This window comes from Chaetura pelagica, unplaced genomic scaffold (genome assembly GCF_000747805.2).
Source record: "Chaetura pelagica isolate M959 unplaced genomic scaffold, ChaPel_1.0 scaffold82, whole genome shotgun sequence".
NCBI classification, from domain to species: domain Eukaryota; kingdom Metazoa; phylum Chordata; class Aves; order Apodiformes; family Apodidae; genus Chaetura; species Chaetura pelagica.
In genome coordinates this window covers 7,554,044-7,575,405 of record NW_009952990.1, presented here as the reverse complement: position 1 = coordinate 7,575,405, position 21,362 = coordinate 7,554,044, and the positions used below count along the sequence as shown (strand labels likewise).

Genomic DNA, 21,362 nt, shown 5'->3' with positions numbered 1-21,362 from the left:
CCCCCCCCCCCCCCCCCCCCGTGGTTACCCTTCCTTACTTATGCATCTGCATTCTCACACAGCCATTTACCGTCCCCCACTTGTGGCAATAAAGCTGTTTGTTAATCCCTGCTACAATGCTAGCCACAAATTTAGTGTAAAAATAACTTGTTCTGAGAGGTATTTTTAACCTATTTGTATAAGTAGATGGAGGAGAAAACAGGAAATTTGGTATGTCCTATTTGGCACTGAACCAAGAGCCTGAGAAAACACGGTTCCAATACAGGCAATAGGTTCTAGATGTTCCCTCTTAAACTCATAAAGGGGTAACTGCACTAATGACTTCACTGAGCACAAGACTACCATTAACCATCTACCTGCTGCCTCAGCAAATAAGAATTGCACCAGACCATTCTTTATTTCCAGAAGGAAGCCACATTTGGGAAAAGTGTTTCTTACAGGAATAAACCATTAGAGGAAGATTTGACAGGCAATTGAGATCTCCAAGCCTGGACTGATTTTTTTGACAAGAACATGGCATGGTAAGGTTTGCATCAACACAAGAACCTCAGCTAGGAAAGCAATACAAGTCTCTTACTAGTGGAATTATACAGCAGAAAAAAAAAAAAAAATTAAGTAGATAAAAATTGAGATAGAGTAACTTTCACGCATCTTTTTACATGGTATTCCACAGGACAAGTAGAGAGGTAAGCTGCTTATCCTCAATTTTACAGGCCTAGGATTTCTTCTCGTGGAAAAGAAGCAATTTATGTGTTACCACCATTTGACTCACTACATACTGAGCTGTACCTAACAGGTGTATGGGTAGCAGAATATATGAGGCCTTTACTATGGAGCTGAAATGTCTCAATTTTCCATAGCATTAAAAAAAGTTGTTTATTATGTGGATTTTATTCATGCTAATATCAAACTTGAAGCATGTTTTGCATTGTACTGCCTTTTATTTATACAAGAAAAATCCACCCAAAACATTTCGTTTCTGAAGTATTTTACATGCCTTGTTTGTGATTTTAATACAAATCAATCCTTTAATCTTCTAAACATATAATTTTAAAGCTTCTCCCAGTTTGAAAAACAAAGAAAGGAAACTTAATCTGAAGCATCCATATGTCAAAATCAGTTACACACATGTTTTTTAAGTTTGGTAAACACATAGTCCATGAACTCAGGAGAAGTTTTTGCCTATATTATGCATTTTATTTCTGTAAGTCTTCTGAATACGCATGACAAGGTACCAACTACACTGGTCATCTAGAAGAACAAAGCATTGCTTCAAAGAAGACTTAAATGGACGGAATGGAGAGGGAGAGTAGAAAAAGAGGATGTACTACCAAAAAATGCATTTTGAATTCCACACACTTTGCGTTAATCAGCTTTATTTTTTTCACAAGTGCTTATTCATGAATTTTCCGATACAGGTGACTTCTGGGGTGCAATGTAACTTGTACGATGGAAGCCAGAGCCTATTTAGAACCTGATCACAAAATCACTTTAACGATATATTCTCTAGATTTTTCTGTTAAGGTACATAACATAAACAATCTCCTGAACTCCAAGTAGCTGCTCTTCAGATGTCAAATACATGGGTACTTCTTAGCAAACATACTGGGAAGCTGCCAATGCCTTTCGGGAATGGGTTTTAATATCTTCAGGTGATGGTTCCTTGCTCCCATATATTACTGAGGTCATCCTTTGTGAAAAAACAGGTGCATTTTAAGGTTTTCAGCAAGGACTGAGAATGCACCTCAGAGAAGTTATTAAGCATTCAGTCCAGAAACACTGAGTGAACTCACCTCTCAGAATCCGGGAGATGTGATTCAGCCTGCCCTTAGTGTAAGGCTTACAGGCGATTTATACAGCTCAGAAACCTAATTTAAATGGAATTCCACTAGTATCTTAAGCTAAGAAAATCCAGAAGGGCACAGAGATACATGAATAAGAAACAGTATTAAAGGGTTGCAAGAGTTCAACTACTTGAATTGATGCAATCAACACTAGGATATCTGCCTTGTATGAGTGTAAAAGAACATAATAGAAGCAAGCTGCAAATTTCAGAGGAAAACTTGTAATACTTAATGTGGGAAAACCTGAATGTAACCCTCTTCAAAGCTGACACAAGTCTCATTAAAAGAATTATTGAAAACAAGTAAATCTGAAGACTGCCAGGGTTGTTGGTTGGTGGGTGTTTTGCGTGTGTTTTTTGTTTGTTTGTTTGTTGTTGGTTTTTTTATTTAATGCAAAATTTTGCTCCCTTTAACAACGGAGAATACAGAATCTCTTTTTTGGTTGCATAGCTTCCACAGGAGCTCAGAGCCATCACTGAAAAGGAATGCAGAAGCCCATGTTGTCTCTTAACAAAATTCCACAATCATAAGCAATTGGGAAACTAAAAATTTCAAGATGTGACAGGTAACCCCAGGTTGGTAGGAACTACCAGAAGTCTTCCAATATTACTGTCGCTTCTTATGTACTTTAGCTGACTCAATTGTAAAGGTTGCTGAGTTATTTCTGCCTCTTGCAGATCCTAAATTTCATGTTTGTTGCTGGTCTAAGTAAGGCTAAAGTGCACATTAGTATAAAGGATATAATTAAGCTGATGGAAGATATTACAATGACCTGTTGTCCCTAGAGATTCCTGAAGAGCCTAAATAAGCTGAATTGCTTGTTTCAGAGATAACTCCACATAACATGAGATTACTTGAAAAGGAGTTTTTCTTTGTAACTCAGTTCAACAATGAAAACTATCCTGCGTGCTACAGACTATTAAGGTATTATAATAATAAATTTTTCAAAAAACAAATGTTTGGTAAAAACTTCAGTGATACTAAACTGGTGTCATTTGGAACTCATACTGTTTTCTTTCCTGACATTACAAGAGCTGTGCAATGCCTGCGTGTGCATGTGTATACACAAGCATAAGGATTTTGAATGTTTGCAAATCTGAGAGAAATAAGGATTCCAGGATATGACAATCCTACAAACTTTGAGAAAGTCAGCTTCTGAAAATATGCACTATAGGAAAAACAAGGTAATATCACTCCAGAGAGGAGCTAATTCTGAAAATACAGATCTATAAAAAGTGGGGAAATTAGGTTAACACTCATATGACTCCTTGTTTTCACTTGCTTCAGCTATGATCTCGTGCCAGCTGAAAATACAGAATTCCATTCCAGAAGAAAACACAGTAATTCATTAGCCTTCTAACTGTTGGACAGCCCTCATAGGTTAACTGGCTTAATTTAGAAGTAATACTAGTCCACTTAGTATGAATCTCTGCAGTATCTAAAGAGACATGACAGTATGGAAAACCAGTAAGCCACCAAAGCCTGGGAAACTCTCTGAAGTATGATAGCATGATTCAAAAGCTGAAGCTTATCAAAATAGTAAAAAAAGAACCAGTCTGACAATTTAAATGTAAAGCCCAGTTAAATTGTTAAAAAAAACTTGCAAAATCATCAAAAACACCTTCCACAAACAAAAATAAAACAATAAAATACTTCTCCTAAAATCATCAGAACAAGCAGGTTTCCAGTGAGTCTACAAAGACTACAGATAACCAACAGACCGAAGAACCCTCTAAAACTGCCCATTCAGAGGAGGTAACAACGTAAGACTTTATTTTTCTTTCACTAGTAACATGAAAGATTTGTGGTATGTTTCATGATAGAACATTTTAAGGGGCTGGAGAGGGACAGGGACTACGATGACACACGACACATTTGTAGCTGAATTGCTGATAGATGAAACAACAAAATAAATCAACATAATGAAAGAATCAACTGGACAGATACTTACAAAAAAAAAAATAAATATCTAAATGCCTCTAAGATGGAACAGCAGAACTACTTGAGTATAAGCTTCACTTCAAACTAGTGATTTAATCTATTTAGTTTTTCAAAAAGGCATTTTATAAGGTACCTCAAACCCAAAAAGAAACTAAGGAGCTGGGGAATATGGTCCTCACTTGGAGGAATTAATTCTTCACTTGTCACAAAAAAAAAAAAATAGGAAAAAAAATGGTTTTGATTTATAGTGAAAAAAGATCAGCAGTGAAGTCCTGGAAGGATATGCAGTGGGGGCTCTTCAACACATTCACTGGTGATGTAGAGAAGAGTGAACAAAGTTTGCTGAAGATATTAATCACATAGGATGGCAAAAATAAAGGTAAGTTCTGAAGAAATGCAGAAGGACACTACAACACCAAGTGACTAGACAATACACTGGCAGATTAAATTTAAGGAAATTAAGGCCCACTTGGTGCATAGAGAAAGGAAGAATCCCAAGTTCATATAGCACTGTGAAACTATCAGCTTCAACGAGGCAAATAAAAGATTAGAAATGTCACAAACATGGTATCTTGAATACTCATATGGGACAAAGTTATCAGCCTTGATGTCAGTAATAGATAGTTGGTACAACACACTCCAGAAATTGTCCTAATGTATTAAACAGACTGTGTATATGACAGTAAGGGGTAAACAGTTCAAAACAAATCTGTTCAGCAAATTCTCTTATTGGATCATGAGCTACTTGACATTTTTAATTCTTAGTATTTTTATACCTCAAACTGAAACAGTAAGTTAAAACAATTCTAGTAAACATATTCAAATACCTTTTTACGAAATTTTAATAAAAGTTCTGTTGTAATGATACCACACCACAGAAACCAAAGTCACAGCTATGTCACTTGTCAAATGGTTCACACACACACTGGGACACAGCTGTGGGCAGAACTGAGCTCTGCTACTCAAACTATCACTGACACAAAGCCTTCCATTCCCATCACAAAGCAAAACATGCTTTCACATGAAACTTACTTTGCTGGATTTCTAGAACCCAGGGTCCAATAATGTGACAAAATCTTTTTTTCATGAGGTAGTGACTTCTTTGCCTGGAAAAACGTGTGATGCTCTACACAGGATTTCCACAGATTTTTGCATGCTCTGTAATTTAACATGTTGAAGGCAACAATGTGCTCTCTGGATTCATTCTGTAATGGTAGTAAATATGTTTCAATATATACAAGCAGATCAAACTCAGTAAATAAGCTTATAAAACAACAATTAAATTACTTTTAGCTTAAATGGGAAAAATGTTTTTAGGAAAACAAAAAAATGAGTGGTGAGCAGATTTTCAGATTTCATCTGTGACCAGATGAATACTCTAAATTGCTAGACAGACAGAAAGCATTGCTTAAATTTAAGTTTTTCAGTTCCTAATCCTTACAGTGTTAATGAAATATTTAAGTCTAGAGTGATAAACATTTTGTATATACAAGCATAAAACTAAACAGCCAAACATAGTTTCATGTTTCCAATAAGATCTTGACCACTTAATACAAACAAAACTCTTCTAAACATTTCATTAAGGAAACAATGAAGAAAGAAAAAGACTCTCAATATTTGAATTCAAACTCTTCACATAAGGCATCAATTCAGTAATATTCTTTCAAGGGCCACAATACACAAAATGGATCTCCCTGATAGTCTTTCAGAGGATACTAAAGATGTTAACGGCAACCTGTTTTGAGGGAAAGAAAGCAGCTGAGATGAGACTGGAGCTGCTGCTACCGCTGTTCAAATCAAATCCTGCTGTTTGGATGATGAGGCCACAATGAGGAGATCAAAAGGAAGCAGAATACAAAGCTTGTGTGTCTTGGTGAAAACTCTTACTTGCTATTTCACTGCCAAAGTGCCAGTGAAACACCAGTGAAACACAATTGTGCCACTCATGTTTATGCTTTCACCAACTGCAGAGCTTGTTGAGCTATTCCATACCCCAGTGCTCAAAGAGAGTTCTGCACATGATATAGGTTTGGTTAGTTAATATATTGATGCAAAGAAAGTGGAATGAAGAGTAAGGCAAATAGGAGAGAAAGGAAGGTAACACAAGATCAGAGTAAATTATATTGTACTCTTTGTTCACAGCAACAACTCTACAGTAACTACACACCATTTTGGCTGGAGCAATCAACGTATTTTTCTTGTATTATTTTTATTTTTAGCAACATTTTACAAATGTCATGCATCAGAGATCATTGTCACATTCTGCAAGTTGCTTTATGACTACTTCAGACTAACTATGACTGAAATCACTATTTTAGAAAACCAATGAGAATCGTGAAAGATAAGAATTTCCCCCTTGATTTTTACAACGGCATTACAAAACATTTAACTGCCTATTAAAACATTTAATTATTTTATTTTAAATTTTTTTTTAAATAAGTAGATTTTTATATTTGAGCCTCATGCGTACTGGAACAAATTGATCTTTGTCAGTTCATCACAGTTGCTTCTAATTAGCCTAGATAAAGTGTGCAAGCATAGTGAAAAGGATCTAGTGCCTATCATACTCAGCAACTCAAATTCCAAAATAATGGTATTTTAATAGTTATCAAGGATCAGAGAAATGTGTGGCCATTAAGGTAAAGTGAGTCTCTTGCTATTTCAGCATCAGGGAAGAACCTTCATCAGATATAAACTATAGTAGTACCTAGAAAGTTTGGAACAGATGATCCTTGCAGTCCCTTCCAACCTGACATTCTATGATTTTATGGTTCTATGACATATGCCAATTCCATCCACAAAGAATTAAAAAAATATCTAAAGCATAGCAAATAAAAGTATAAAATATGCAGAAAAATAAGATTTTTTAAAGCATTAGATAAGCACATTGGATATAAACTTCCATTTCTTGGAGCTTTAAAACGTTGCCTGTAAACCAGCATGCTTCCTATCCCTACCTTAATTCTTCCACCCTTAATTAAGTCTACACATCATGAGCTTTTATAGCATCAAGAACTCACTGATTTATCAGCTTTACACCTCAGTTCTTACGTAGCACTTCAGCAGAAACAGAAATACTGAATGCTTCTATGAAGCACCTGATAACTGACCACAGCAGTGGGAGGGTAAAAGAGGAGATGAGTAGCAGGGACACAGTAGAGATGGTGAGTCTTCAGAATGAGAGCATAAGGAAAGAAAAAAGGAGTAAGAGAATTAAAGAGAATAAACCAGGGAAACATGGCACATACCAGATGACTGAGAATTCATAGCCTTTGAGAACTTTCTGAATATTTTGCAAAGAAATCTACATATGACATACAAAACCCTGAAGTGTTATAGCACTGTTACCATCTTCAGTAAGAAACTGCCTACAAACACGAAGTATCTGCTCTGCTTTCCCCACACTCTTCTCTCTTCCTTACTTTCAGCCTCATTTACCTATTTCCTCCTGTGCTTCTAAGCAAAGATTCAATTAACCTAGAGACTGACACTACTTCAGTCATCTGCCCTCACAAAACCCTCAAGCAACCCAACACTCTGGAGAAAACACCCAGTAGTCCAGCTGCCCCCTCATTCCCATTGCACTGCGGCAGCAAGGTTTTCCAAGAAATACCATTGAAGTACTGCAGACATACAGACTTCCTGCCCTAAATTTCAAGCAAAGAGGGCTAATTGACAAGGATGGATATATTTAGAGATTTAACAGCACATCTGGTTTGCTTTTTCAGATCAAGAGTCAAGAGTCATGCGGTTGGCCTTATTTTTCCTGCAGTTCTGTTGCTCTCTAATCACGACACAGCGCACGTCACTATAATCTCAGTGGGTTATGAAAGAAAGAACTATGATCACTTAAGAGGAGATGAGGTAAAAGAATCAAAACCCTTGAAATCTCATAATTTAACAAAAGCTTAACTGAGTGAATTTTAAGAATGCTGCCCCCCCTCAATGGCAACATGGGTGTTCTTAAAAAATTTAAACTTTTGACAGCAGTGAAGGCTTCATGCAATGATCACACATATTTTACAAGATCTTTGAGTCCAGTGGCTGCTACACATTGACATTTTAACTTTTCCCATTCCAACCTCATATCTTTCAGCTGCAGAGCTCTCCTTTGTGCCAGGTACCCTCCTTCCCCCAAAACCAAGCCCCATGAGCAGAAGGGACCTCACAAAATGCTCCTAGATGGGATAAGCCGCTGTTTAGTAGATTCACTGCAGTGAGACACTCTACAACGCAGGCAGCATCAAGGAAAAGAGCAGCAGATGCTGACAAGAAATGGGAAATAAGCTAGGTTACTAAATATTGGAGGAAGGATGAAGAGTTACATTTCCCCCAAGTCTGCAAGGGCGAACAAACATGCAAGGGAAAGGTACTGTCTAGCAGACTGAATATAGATATGTTCCATGTTGGAATGGAAATAAAAATGTGAAACAGAGTGAGTATAAAAGGACCACAATAGCAAGGGCAAATTAACAAAAGAGAATTCTAATTGCAAAAAAACAAACAAACAAACAAAAAATGAAAAAACTTGACCATTTGAGCAAAACAAAATGAAACTATTACTTACATGCTTTTGCCGTTGTTGTATAAAAAACTTTTTCCTTTTAAAGGAAATTTTTAATATGTTCACCCTAAAAGAAAGAAACAAACCATGAAATACTAAACAATGCTTATAGGGGAAAAGAAAAAAAAAAACACAATAAAAAATAATAGTGTACAGCAAGCCTAAAAGACTCTGTTAAATATCCAATGAGTAATCTGCAGCCATCTCCTGTGTCAAGTGGCAAACAGGTGTTAAGAAACCCAAAGCAAAAATTTTAGCTAAGGAAAAGTCTTTTAAAAAATTGAGATTCTTCCTCATTTACTCTTTAAATATCTCACATAGCAATTCTCTCCCACCAAATCTATTCTTGCAGCAAAAACCTGAGACATCCTTTACTAAGCCACACAAACGTTAAATGTGTCAAGTTTGTATAACTCAAGAGTCATCCAACAAATGTGACTAAAGGGAAAAAAATTAAAATCCTAATGACATGACAAGACTGGTCATACAACACCTGAAACACCCCAGAGATTTCACAGAATTAGCTTCATAATGTAAAAAAATACATACTTGTATTAATTACAAAACAAAAATTGTAATTAAAATCATAATTGTAGAAGGATGAAGACTTTAAGAATGAGTTTTAATATATTTTTCACTTCAATTACTAACATTGCTGCACAATTTATGTGGAAATTTATACAGAACTGAACACCTCTTTTCTACATATATCTAGCATGGATAAAGATTATCTAAGGTAGGGATTGCAGTTTTGCTAAATAAAACAAACTTACAGGAACCCACACACCTTCCTACAGCAAAACAAGGTTTGTCTAAAATACCTAAAATTTTCTCTACTATACCTCCACTTCAATAACTGAAAACCACCGCATTTTGCAAAAAGAAATCTGTGATCAGCTGGAGTCATATGAATGCCTTGAGAAAGCTATTTAAGGTATGACCAAATTGTATCTGCCTGAAAAAACACCACAAAAGGGTTTGGAAAGGTTGCTGCTAAAAGTCTCAGAATATTCTCAACAACCAATGTTTCACAGCACCTTAGATCTCATCAGGTATAAACTATATTGAAGGTCATCTCAATTCTTACCAAAGTTTTACATCACTCTCATCAAGTGGGAAAATGGCATATCATTCATTCCCCACTGCTCTTACCCCAATGTTGAAACAGCAGAAATGCAGGAAACAGAAAACTAAACTTGCAAACTAAGCAAAAAATTGAAACAGCAGAAATGCAGGAAACAGAAAACCCCCTCTCCACTCAACAACAAAAAGGTAGCCAACTTTCAAAAAAACCAGAACTCTCAGTTCCTCCCTCATCTTTTTTATTCCTTCCTAAAAACATGACTTACTGCATGACCACATTCAAGTCAAATCAGGGCTTTAAGTCTCTACTTTGACTCTCCCCTAGGTAGAGCATCCCTCTCAATTGCATTCATTCTTTTCAAAGTACAACTAAACCTATTTAATTCACTGACAAAGAACACTTGCTAATCTGACAGTTTTACTTAACATCAACTGCAACTCATTTGCAATGTTACGCCTACATGTTGAGTGAATGTTCGCATATAGCACAATCCACAAAAAATCCAAGAGATTAGGGTATCAAAGGATTTACATTTAACAAGTGCTTGAAGATGTCACATCCAAAACATGGTCTGAAAATAATGCAATTATACTTAATCTAGCTGGTGGATCAACTGCCCTTATCACTCACCAGTAATCTGTCCAGTAACTATGGCAACACTCACTAAAGATTAAATGCTACCATTTACTTGTAAAACACTCAATATTTGTAGCATATTAATAATCATGCATATTTTATGTCTTGTTTTCCAACCATTTACAAAGGTCAAATCAGATTTGTCACATAGTAGGCAACTGATGTATTCACTTCTGATCAAACTGGCAGTTCTGTCCTAGCACAGTATTAGTAGAAGTATTAGTATTAGTATTAACAGCTGGTAATTTTGATTTAAAGGAAAAATGTTTCCATAGGTGAAAGTCTTATACGCTGCCACTGGAAGATTTAGCAGGGTCAAATTTGCTACGTAAGACACTGTTGAGCTGTTTTTAAAATTTTAACTAGCAATGTAGAATGCTGTCCTCTACCAGTTTCTCTGAAGTTTTCAGAGTAAAGCAAGTCGATGCACTGAACAGAATTTAATACACAGCCTTACTTGCTGCTGATGTAGAGAGTGCTCGTATGTTTTTGCCATTAAAATATTTTACTTGCAAAATTTCAAAATTATCACAAAATAGTTGAGCAAGCCAAGGAATAACTTTCCAGAGCAGATAAAATACTGTGTTAAGTCCAGATTTTTTTTAAACCTGTCTTGACTTGCAGCTTATGACTGATCAGTCAGCTTCTTACGTAGGTTGCTTTGATTGAAAATCCTCCTTTTGCCAAGGCAGTACTCTCTCACTGCCTCTGTTCCTGAAAGCTTTTGGTCCCCTTTGACATTACTAGCATATGGCATAGTTGCATTGTTGTCACCCACTAATGCTGCACAGTATTTTACTTACTTGTGGAAAGTGTGCTTTAATGGTGTCTGCTGCCACCTTGAGTTCTGCCACGTTTACGGTGAAGCTTGTTCTGCCCGCAGGAAAAAGTACTTGCTACATACAAATGGTGCCATGTAAAAAGCCTAAATATTATTTCAATCATCTGAGTGGCTTTTTTTGCATTCTCAGGCATGTACTGTTCGGTAAGGAATCTCCTTACCTGCACACACCTTCAGTCCAGCCAAAATATATTAAAACCCTAGGCATTCCATAAATATATCCTGCCTTGAGGTCTAAGAAGAAATTGAAAGTGTATGCTACAAATATAGCACAGCTTATTCTGCTCTGGTGACTTTTCCTCTGAAGCCAGAAACAAAATACCAAACAGTTACCCCCTATGTAGAGAGTTTTTGCTTCTTTCAAGTTGAGAAGATATTTTTAGAGAGAGAGTAGGAAAGCTTGGAACAATTGCATTAGCTGTCACACAACAAGACTTGCAGAAGACAGAAAATGTACCTCCATTTGGCAGTTTTAAAAACCTGCAGCTGTTTATGGAATCTGAGAGATTGACATACGAAAGAACAGAGCTCAGGGCACAAAGATAAAATATAAAATTCTTTTATGCTTCAGTGTGCATTAGAGATGGAAAAAAACAAGATGTCTCTGCTGTATGAGAGCATTATTGACATACATTTAGAATGGTTTACATTACATCTAAGGGAGTTGAAAGACAACTCACTGCAAGGAAAAAAATCTAAACTATGCTGTACATGTTCCACTAAAAATAAAGTGAAATCTATTTTATTGCCTTCCCACAGGAAATACATGTTAGGTGGGATTAATAATGAAAGGATGGAATAACTTGAGTGTTTAAGGAATATTGTTAAACAGCACCTTTATATGTAATTAAGGAGCAAAAAGCAAGTACAACCCATTAGAATGCACTTCTCTGTCATGATTAAGGATTACTACACCATCTTACTGAAAACATTCTCCAGAAAAACTGTGACAAATTATATGAGAAAATTATGCATAACATGATACACCTATACTCAGTAAAATATACAAAACAAATTCATCCTTCTTTTAAAAAAGACTGGGAAAAAATATTTTGATGCAATCTGAAAACCTTAAGATAAGGCCCAGCCTCCATTTAATTTCTATTTTATGTTACCATTTTTAGTATGGTATAAATAACAAACCTCTACATATACAAGGAACTCTATCTTAACTAACTTCTAGTGTCATTCAGGTTAGACAACTTGTGCACATTGCTTCTTCATAAAGATTACCTTCTACAGCACTGTTGTGCATTCTAATGTTTTCAGTATCATTAAAATAATGTAAAGGTCTCTCCCACAGAGACTCCAAGACTTGTTTGATGACATTTAATATTTTGTCTAAATTATATTATCTTAGTTCCAAGTAAATCTGAAACTCCAAATAACTCATTTTACATTTCTTTTCTAGAAACAAGTATCTTCTTGCTGAATGACAGGATAAAATGATCAGACCATTAGCTGTTGAGCTTTAGTAGGAATAGTGATTAAAAAAGGACATTATTTGGAATAATATATTTCTTCACTACTAAAGGGATTTACCAGGGATAGAAGCTTGTGCAGATGAGTTTTCTGTACACAGCAATTCCACCAGATGCAATCCCAATCATAAGATCTAGATTATGGAGATCCTGCAAAAGAAAAATGCTGTAAACACACAGATGCAGTTTATGTTATTCCCATTTATCTACTTAGTTGTTTTAATCTGTAGAAGTTTTCTATACTTTAATTGCTACTCCTGAGTAAATTTTTTTTCTCATGCATCTCTTTCCTTCGATGTTATCTACTAGGTATTACAAACTTCTACAGATTAAAACAACTTGTAATGCTCATTTTACTACACTAGGTATTCTTTAGGTCAGCATCAGACCAAAGTTTCAGGTTCACTTTTTGATTTAAACTTGAGAAAGATGTTGAAGTACTTCCCAAGGTCAGACAAATGTCACAGAATTTTTGGAACTGAACACAAGTGTCCTGATTCTAAGCTATTTAAAAAGAGAAAGGGAGTAATTTCTTTTTTTTTTTTTTTCCTAATCAGGTCTTACTAACAAACCCTGGGCTGGAGGTGACCACAATTCTGCATGTGAGAGTATGCTAGAGAAATATACATGTGCACTTGAATGTTTGATACACTAAACTGAATCCACTGTTATCTAAAACAAAACCTGTGCATTAGCTTGCTGTAAACACACAGATGCAGTTTATGTTATTCCCATTTATCTACTTAGTTGTTTTAATCTGTAGAAGTTTTCTATACTTTAATTGCTACTCCTGAGTAAATTTTTTTTCTCATGCATCTCTTTCCTTCGATGTTATCTACTAGGTATTACAAACTTCTACAGATTAAAACAACTTGTAATGCTCATTTTACTACACTAGGTATTCTTTAGGTCAGCATCAGACCAAAGTTTCAGGTTCACTTTTTGATTTAAACTTGAGAAAGATGTTGAAGTACTTCCCAAGGTCAGACAAATGTCACAGAATTTTTGGAACTGAACACAAGTGTCCTGATTCTAAGCTATTTAAAAAGAGAAAGGGAGTAATTTCTTTTTTTTTTTTTCCTAATCAGGTCTTACTAACAAACCCTGGGCTGGAGGTGACCACAATTCTGCATGTGAGAGTATGCTAGAGAAATATACATGTGCACTTGAATGTTTGATACACTAAACTGAATCCACTGTTATCTAAAACAAAACCTGTGCATTAGCTTAACATGCTCAACTGGAAAAATGCATCCATAAATTTACAATCCTTTATATGTATTGAAATACTCAAAAGAAAACACATGCTTTCATGTACGCAAATCCTGAGCTAAAAGAAAAAAAACCAACAACGTTGGGGAGAGGATGCTGCATGGTCAATTTGAGTTCAAACTGAAACCGACGTTACCAAAGTTACAAATCTTGGCTTCCTATTTCTCTATGATCAACATGTGCTAATATATAATTATACAAATTACTAAACAGAGCTGAACACATGCATAAATCTACATGTAAGTGTAAAACCCATGGTTTAGAACATCAGGTTTGACTCAAAAACAGCTTCAGGCTATTTTGTAAAGAATAGCTAAGGGTAATGGATTCTCCTAACACCTTCAGTAGCTTAGCTGCTCCTCTAGATGGTACTCTGTGCTCAGTTAATATGCAGTTGTTTTATATGTCCAATCCCAGTTTCTTTATATCAGAAAGGTACAGAATAGGGCAGATAGCATGTGCACTAACAATACTGTGGAAAGTCTACAATAGATCTTTTAAAAATAGTTAAATAGAAGTGTGATACAGGCTTATAAATGAATGAAGCTGAACCTAACTTGCAACGTGATTTATAAACCTCCATTGAAATATCACAGCAGTTCACAGAGAATGAGCATAACCTATTTTACACATAGAGCATTAACATTGAACAGTGACAAGATTAGAGGGATACTATTTCTACCTCGAGAGTATAATAAAAGAAAATCATTAGGCAAGCAGCAGGCTAAGTATGTTTAACCGCAAGGTAGCCTAGAATCAACTGAAATGATTAGTAACCCTCAGCTACCTGCTGCCCCACTTTGCCAAGAAATGCTGCTAAGAGAAGCTGGTTGAATCTCCATCAGAAGTAGCTCCCAAACTGCAAGTTTATGACAGTGTATTACAGAAATCCAGAATTGACACCCTCTTTATTTTAAAATTTGATCAGAAAACTGAGGTATTTCAGGAGATGAAATGCATGTAATTTAGCTGCCCCTGCCATGATACAGCCAACATACAGGAGGGAAGAAACCTGTCTTACTAGCACTTGGAGCTTTCTCCAGGTTTCTGCTTTTAAAACATCAGTAGTGTGGAAAAAAACAACAACAGCGAAACAGCTCTAGGAGCAAAAGCTGCAAACCTACGTGACTTAGCAGAAATAACAGATTACCTAAACACCTGATGGGGATTAATAAAGCCAACTTATTTTCTCTAGGAGTTTTTTAGAACAAAGTTCATTTCCCACCTGCCTCTGCCCTAGTCCAAAACACTAATCTCCCATGTTATTTGCTATAATGAAATCTCTTGTGTTAAACCTAAGAAATCTGAAAACAAGATTTTGGACTTGCATAAAGAACGAGGGTCTTTCAAAAGAAAGATTATATAGAAATGCAGTTATTTCCTATTTAAAATATCTATGGTCTTAAATTGTTGAACTAAGAAGTACCACGCATACATTTTTATTTTTACCTTTTTCTTTATAGAGATGATAAATTTTTAAGATATAAAAATCATCATGCCCGGCATCTAACTAGTTAAATACTGATTCACATTTTATTTAATTTACAATTACCAGCTGAATTTTTGTAGAAATGGAAATAATATGGATTCTACAAGTTTCCTATCTTCCACTCTCTCAGTAAAAATGAAAGATGTGTTAACATCAGACTAATTAGTGATCGGATAAGATAATGGTCCAGAGTCAATAGGAGACTGGGAATTCAACAAATCTCAGTAAGTTTTAAGATACTGAATTCACTCTGAGTTTCTTAATACTATTCTATTTTTGAATGTATCAATTTAGCAGCTCAGATTTATCCTCAGAGATAAAAGTGTTCTCAGGTGAAAACTGAGCTCAGATTAATTCACTAGTGGAAGTTTCATATTTAGTGAGTTGCTAAAAAGAAAGCTCACACTCACTTCTGCAAAATATTTAACTTTGTACCATAAAACATCAAAATTAAGGAAACCAGATGCTGACCTGCTCTTCACAAAACATTAATCAGATGTATCCCACTCTCAACCACTGTAAGAGCATCAGCCTTCTTTGGCCATTATTTTAAAACCAGGTGTTACATAGATTCTGTGTGCCAGAGGAACCAAGATGATCAAGACTATTTGGCAGCAAAGGAAGGCTGAATCATAAGGATCCACAGAGATGAGGGCTTTCAAAAAGCCACAGCCTTTTAACTACTGTCTGCTAGCATCTGTTCCAAGCGCTAGGATTTAGCAAAGCTGCAGGGGTGATTTAAGAGTAGTACTAAGTGGGGGGGTAGCGGGTGAATATCAAGAGGCACTCCAAACATACAGTTTGGTGGCAGGGAGAGTAGCAGCTCATGACTAATATTCTGACAACCCATGAGCTCAAGGTCATTAAATATGAAGCAATCCACTAAGGGGGTGGAAATTACACTGTTTAAGCAGGTATCTCACGAAGGTATGTATTTCTTCAATACAGCAGGGAGGTTATAGACATTTTGAATCACATATAACAGTTTTCACCTAATACATCTCTCCCAATTCCTTCCTCTGTACTTTTTCCCATCCTTAAAAAAGGCCTCTACTGTCTGAGCATTGTATTTCAGGAATATGAGTGTAATTACAGTGGCTTTATACAGGAGTACTTTAGGAATTCTTAAAAATCTAATGCAACATTCACTTACTTAGAATCATAGAATATTTTAGGTTGGAAGGGACGTTAAAGATCATCTATATACAACCCTCCTGCATGGGCAGGGGCACCTCCCACTAGACTAGGTTGCACAAAGCCCCATCCAACCTGTCCTTGAACACTTCCAGGGAGGGGGCATCCACAGCTTCTCTGGACAACCTGTGCCAGTGTCTCACCTCACTGTAAAGAATTGTAAAGAACCCTCACTGTAAAGAATTTCTTACTGATGCCTAACCTAAACCTACCCTCGTCCAGTTTAAAGCCATTAGCCCTTGTCTGATTGCTACATGCGTTGTAAACACTCCCTCCCCAGCTCTCTTGTAGGCTCCCTTCAGGTGCTGGAAGGCCACATCTGTGGTAGCATACAGAAAAAACCTATTCCAGTGATCCACCACTCTCACATTAAAGAACTTTTTCCTGATGTCCAACCTAAATCTATCCTTCTCTAGCTTAAAACCATTACAGCCATTGTCATATCATTAAATGCTCTTGTCAGCAGCCTTTTTATAGGCTCCTTTGATATTGATATTTCTTATCAATTAACACCCTGTATCTGAAAGTCTTCAAATACATGTTTAGTGGTCATCTTCCATGCTGTTAAATACTGCCTAGATTTAGGCTGGAGTCAGGGAATACAGGAATAATAGATCTCTATATTCTGAACACTGTTAGAAATTCAGAGAAAGTAAGCTCTTAAACCACCTGCCAACTACTTCATACAACTAAACAGGGCACTATCTTTCATGCTATGACATTCATAAACTTAATTTTATTGAAGTAAAATGTATAGCTGTATTGAAACAATTTATCTTAAAAACATCTTAGTGTTCATTTGAGGAGATCTAGCTTGTTTTGTTGAAATTTCAGCACCTATATTACACAAAACTTTGAAAAACTACCCAACTCTTTAACTAAAAATAAAACATGACAAGGTCAATACTTATATGCTGCTGTTTTTACTACCATCAAGTTAACATAAAAAGGGCATGTATATTTTTTTTCCAAGTGAAAAATCACAATGTAAACATACTCTACCACTGTGCAATTCCACTCCATAGAATTCAAGTGTCCGTGCGATATTTATGTAGCAGGACTCTGCTTCAGATTGCTTGAGGCCACTAAAGGAGGCAAAAACAATTATATAGACTATAGTAAAAAATAAATTATTATATTTATTCCAAATGTATAAAACCAGAAGAATCCCACAGTACAGTGTCTGACCAACATTAACTAGTGCTATGAATTCTTAGCTAGTGAAGGCTCTCCTAAATTCCTGTCAAAAACTGAGCAAGTTATACACCGTGTTATTACCTTAGCCCTTCCAGATCAGTTCTTTTTACAAAAATCATTTATCTCTGCTTCTGTTAAATGGATGATAAAGCAATTCCCCTATAAAATATCCCTTTTTAATAAGAAGCTGTGTCTGTAAATATTCTGCATTGCATAGTCTCTCAGAAGTAGTTCAGGGAAAAGATTACAAGCAGGAATATACTAAATAAGGATGAAGGAGATAAAATAAGGTGAAGCTATGAAAGTTGCTAAGGAAAAGGCATCTGAATTTATCTACAATCTCTAAGTCCTAAAGTACGTTTTTCTTCTCCTGCTAGATGTGACATGTGCTACAAGACTTAAAGGAATATGTCTTTTGGTCTTCTAGAAAGCTTCTATGATTCAGGGACTATTTTTTTCAGAGACAAGAACTCAAAAATCCCGACACCTACAATAATTAGATTATATATCTTCATGGAAAAGCTTCATGAAATCAAAAAGGAGTTCTAAAAATAGAAGAATACAGAAGTAATCTCCATCTAGATTATTCTCCCATGTCCCCTACTAACTATACATCTAAGAGGAACACCACATGGCCTAAAGTCTGTTGTATACTGACAAGATATACCTGTAAATTTTAATTCTCAATTTGCATACACCATCTATACCAGACCAATCAAGCTTTGTGTCTTGAAGGGCCAACAAAAAGTGCCTCAGCATGGACCTAGTTTTTTTTCTTGTTATTATACCTCTATACTTGATTAGAGGAAATAAAACCTTTAGGTCCCCAGGCAGGTGAGAGTTAATGAGATAAACAGGCAAAAGGAAACCAGTGTTAAGTGTCTCCTTTTAATTTTTATAACTATTCATACCCAAGGGCTAACAAACATAATCTGGAATATAAAGATCATATGTTTCAAATGCATCCTTTTCCTCAAACTAATGGCTAGATCCAGCAGCACTATGGAAGTATCATTAGTTTGCATAGTATCTGCATCCTAAGATCTCAGTACCAAATAAAAAAACACTAAGAAAGCCTTGTTAGAACAAAGCGCCTATAGAAAAATGCCCTGATGGATTTACAGATGAAAATAGAAAAGTTTCTGAAGCTATACCTTTAAATATGACACCACTTGCTTCCTCAATGGTTACTTACTGTCTGCTGAATAATGTCTTGTATGAACATGTTGATTGAACTACTTCCTCAGATTTTGCAAAAGAACCTGAAAACTAGTTAAAAAAAACCTGCACAGAGCAACAACATAAAAGACGTATCATGAATTCAGGTTTGTACTGCGCTTCAGCACTTCCAGCCTTTAAATTTTCCTTTTTGTAAGCTTACCAAAGGAGAGACACTAAAGAATGAAAGAGCATAGATATTACAGGGCTGGCTTTGCAATCCTGTCATCTAACAATGCACACTGAAAAGGGATAATAATTTACAGGTACCCCATATGGTCTACAGCAAATATTAGTCCAGATCAGCAGAAATCTGATTCCAAAACACTGTTCTCCTCAAACTGTAAGATGAATTCTCCCATTCTGTCTTTCCTTCTGAGAAGGCCATTCTTTTAAACTAAGTTACTGGCACTGAAGAATGTCTCAGACATAAGTATACACTATTAATGCCAGAGGAGGATGCAAGAAATACTGCCAGAATACACAATAATTTTCCTGCCTCTTCTTTCTTGTTCTCTGAAACAAATAGGCCTGAAGAGTGAAGTTTAAAAAAAAAGGTGTTAAAACAATAAAGAAACATTTTTCCTTGTCTAGTCTACTCAAGCATTTTTATTCAGAACTTCAGTTAATATCATCTACATTAATTCAAATAAAGCAGTTAAACTTCTCAGTCATCAAAGCCTCACTCTACCAAAAATACTCAAAGAAAGTACCAATTTCACTGAAAGGACCCAGAAAAGAAAGGAGTCTTTCCAACAGGCCCTACCCCATTTTTGTCTGCACTAAAAGTATCTCCTAGTCTGTTCTGTTCTCTGAAGGTCATAATCAGTTTTATATCTCTGGCTATTACAGCACTAAAGCCATGGCTTCAACTCAACCACTTCAAGTATCTTCTGAATCTTCTCTCAGGGATCTCCACAAAGTTTGCTTCCTAAAGACAACTGGATTTATTCACATCTGTCTACATGTCCCCCTCTAAAAACTTCTGAGTGTGCTAAAAACTCCAAACTAACATGGAAGGAGTAGAGGCCTCAGCTGTTGTGTTCCTGGACATGAACAGCTAGGAAAGCAGTCCAGATTAGTACCTACAGAGACAGAATGGCTACAGTTAAGAGTTCAGTGGTTGCCTCTGTTTCACCCCATAAATGGCATAGCTACGTGCATGTTCTGGTCTGCTAGGCAGCACACCAAGTTCCAAACTACTCAGTATAATCACTAGCAGTAAAGTAACAAGGAGAGGTTACAGTACAGAGAGATGACGGAAAAAGTCAAGGGGGAGATGAAAATGGAAATACTTTAGGGTATGAAAAAAACAGAAACCAGGAAAGTGTGGAACTAGCTCTGCTGTAGTGAAGATAGACACAGAGAAGACAAATTCATAAAGATTCAGATTTAATTTGCTCAAATGCTCACAATTTCTTCGGTTATCATATTTGCATTCAGCTTGCAAATATATGATCAACAACACTAATTCTAAAGCTGCAGTGTTACAAAGGACAAAACAGTATGGTCAGAAAGAGTAATTAGCAGTCAACTAACTCCAATCATCTGTTGTAGACTTTACTCTCAGGTGAGTGAAGACACTGCATTATTGAGATGCTTTGTAGTGGATTTTTCCCCCCTCGTAGATAAGAACCAATAAGTTTTCAGAAATGGTAAAATGCCCCAAACCCCTCTAACATTTAGTACAGTGTTCTCAATGACTGCAATTAATAATGTATAATGCTAAGTGATCTACTGAAATTTATATAAAAGTTTCAACACATTGACATAATACTCTGAATGTGACTAGCCTAGCACCTACATGATAAAACTAAATACTTAATTTAACAAAAGCCATAAGAAAAAAAAACTGTCTGTTGTACTACAACTACTGAGAACTTGAGCTTGCCTTTTTGCATCTTTTATTTGTCTTTCAAAACTCAAGAGGTAAGAGAAAAATAGAAGCTGATGTTACCTGTGTTGCTCATGTAGAGATTCTACTTTGGTAAGAAAATCTTTGTTCTGCTCAGGTATAAAGTTGTAATTTGACAGATATCCTGAATGATGTACTGAAGCATTATAGTCTCCAAGTTGTGCTGTTAGGAAATAAGAAACACATACACAAAGTTTTCATAGTTAATTTAGGAAAAATCCCTTCTCCTCATTAAAATACACATACATATGGGGAAAAGTAAAAATTGCAAATTATTTCCCAACATAAGCAGTATTGAACACAGGAAATTGTATGACAGCAGTGAAAAAAATGTTTTATTTTTTCAAAATACACCTACTCTACGATCTCAGGCCCTGAATGCCTCGGTATCTTATTTAGTTTATATATAGCTCTACTTTTGCATTACAACCCATAACACCACCAGACAGGCAGTATATACCATGTTGGCACAGATGCGCAGCACTGTAACATTAGAGGACACCAAATAGCTTCAGTAACAGATGGCAAATGAAATAAATTTGATATAAATTTACTTGAATACAACATATTAGAAGTCTTCAACAGAATCTATCACTTAGTATCTACCTCTCACTGTCAGGTAAAAGAATTTTGAAACAATGTCCTAAAAAAAAAAAAAAAAAAAAAAAAAGTAGTTCCCTAAAACT

General features: G+C 35.8%; 1 protein-coding gene across 2 annotated transcripts in view; it reads right to left on the bottom strand.

The window, feature by feature from the left end:
- Positions 1 to 21,362, bottom strand: part of PTPN3 (protein tyrosine phosphatase, non-receptor type 3) — an 84,073-nt gene that overhangs the window by 41,440 nt on the left and 21,271 nt on the right. For both annotated transcript variants that reach the window (XM_009996501.1, XM_009996502.1), the window contains exons 7-11: positions 20,719 to 20,839; positions 17,344 to 17,431; positions 12,453 to 12,541; positions 8,353 to 8,416; positions 4,818 to 4,990 (exon numbers count right to left, since the gene is read on the bottom strand). In XM_009996501.1, the coding sequence (XP_009994803.1) occupies positions 4,818 to 4,990; positions 8,353 to 8,416; positions 12,453 to 12,541; positions 17,344 to 17,431; positions 20,719 to 20,839 (535 nt within the window). The remainder of the gene's footprint in view (positions 1 to 4,817; positions 4,991 to 8,352; positions 8,417 to 12,452; positions 12,542 to 17,343; positions 17,432 to 20,718; positions 20,840 to 21,362) is intronic.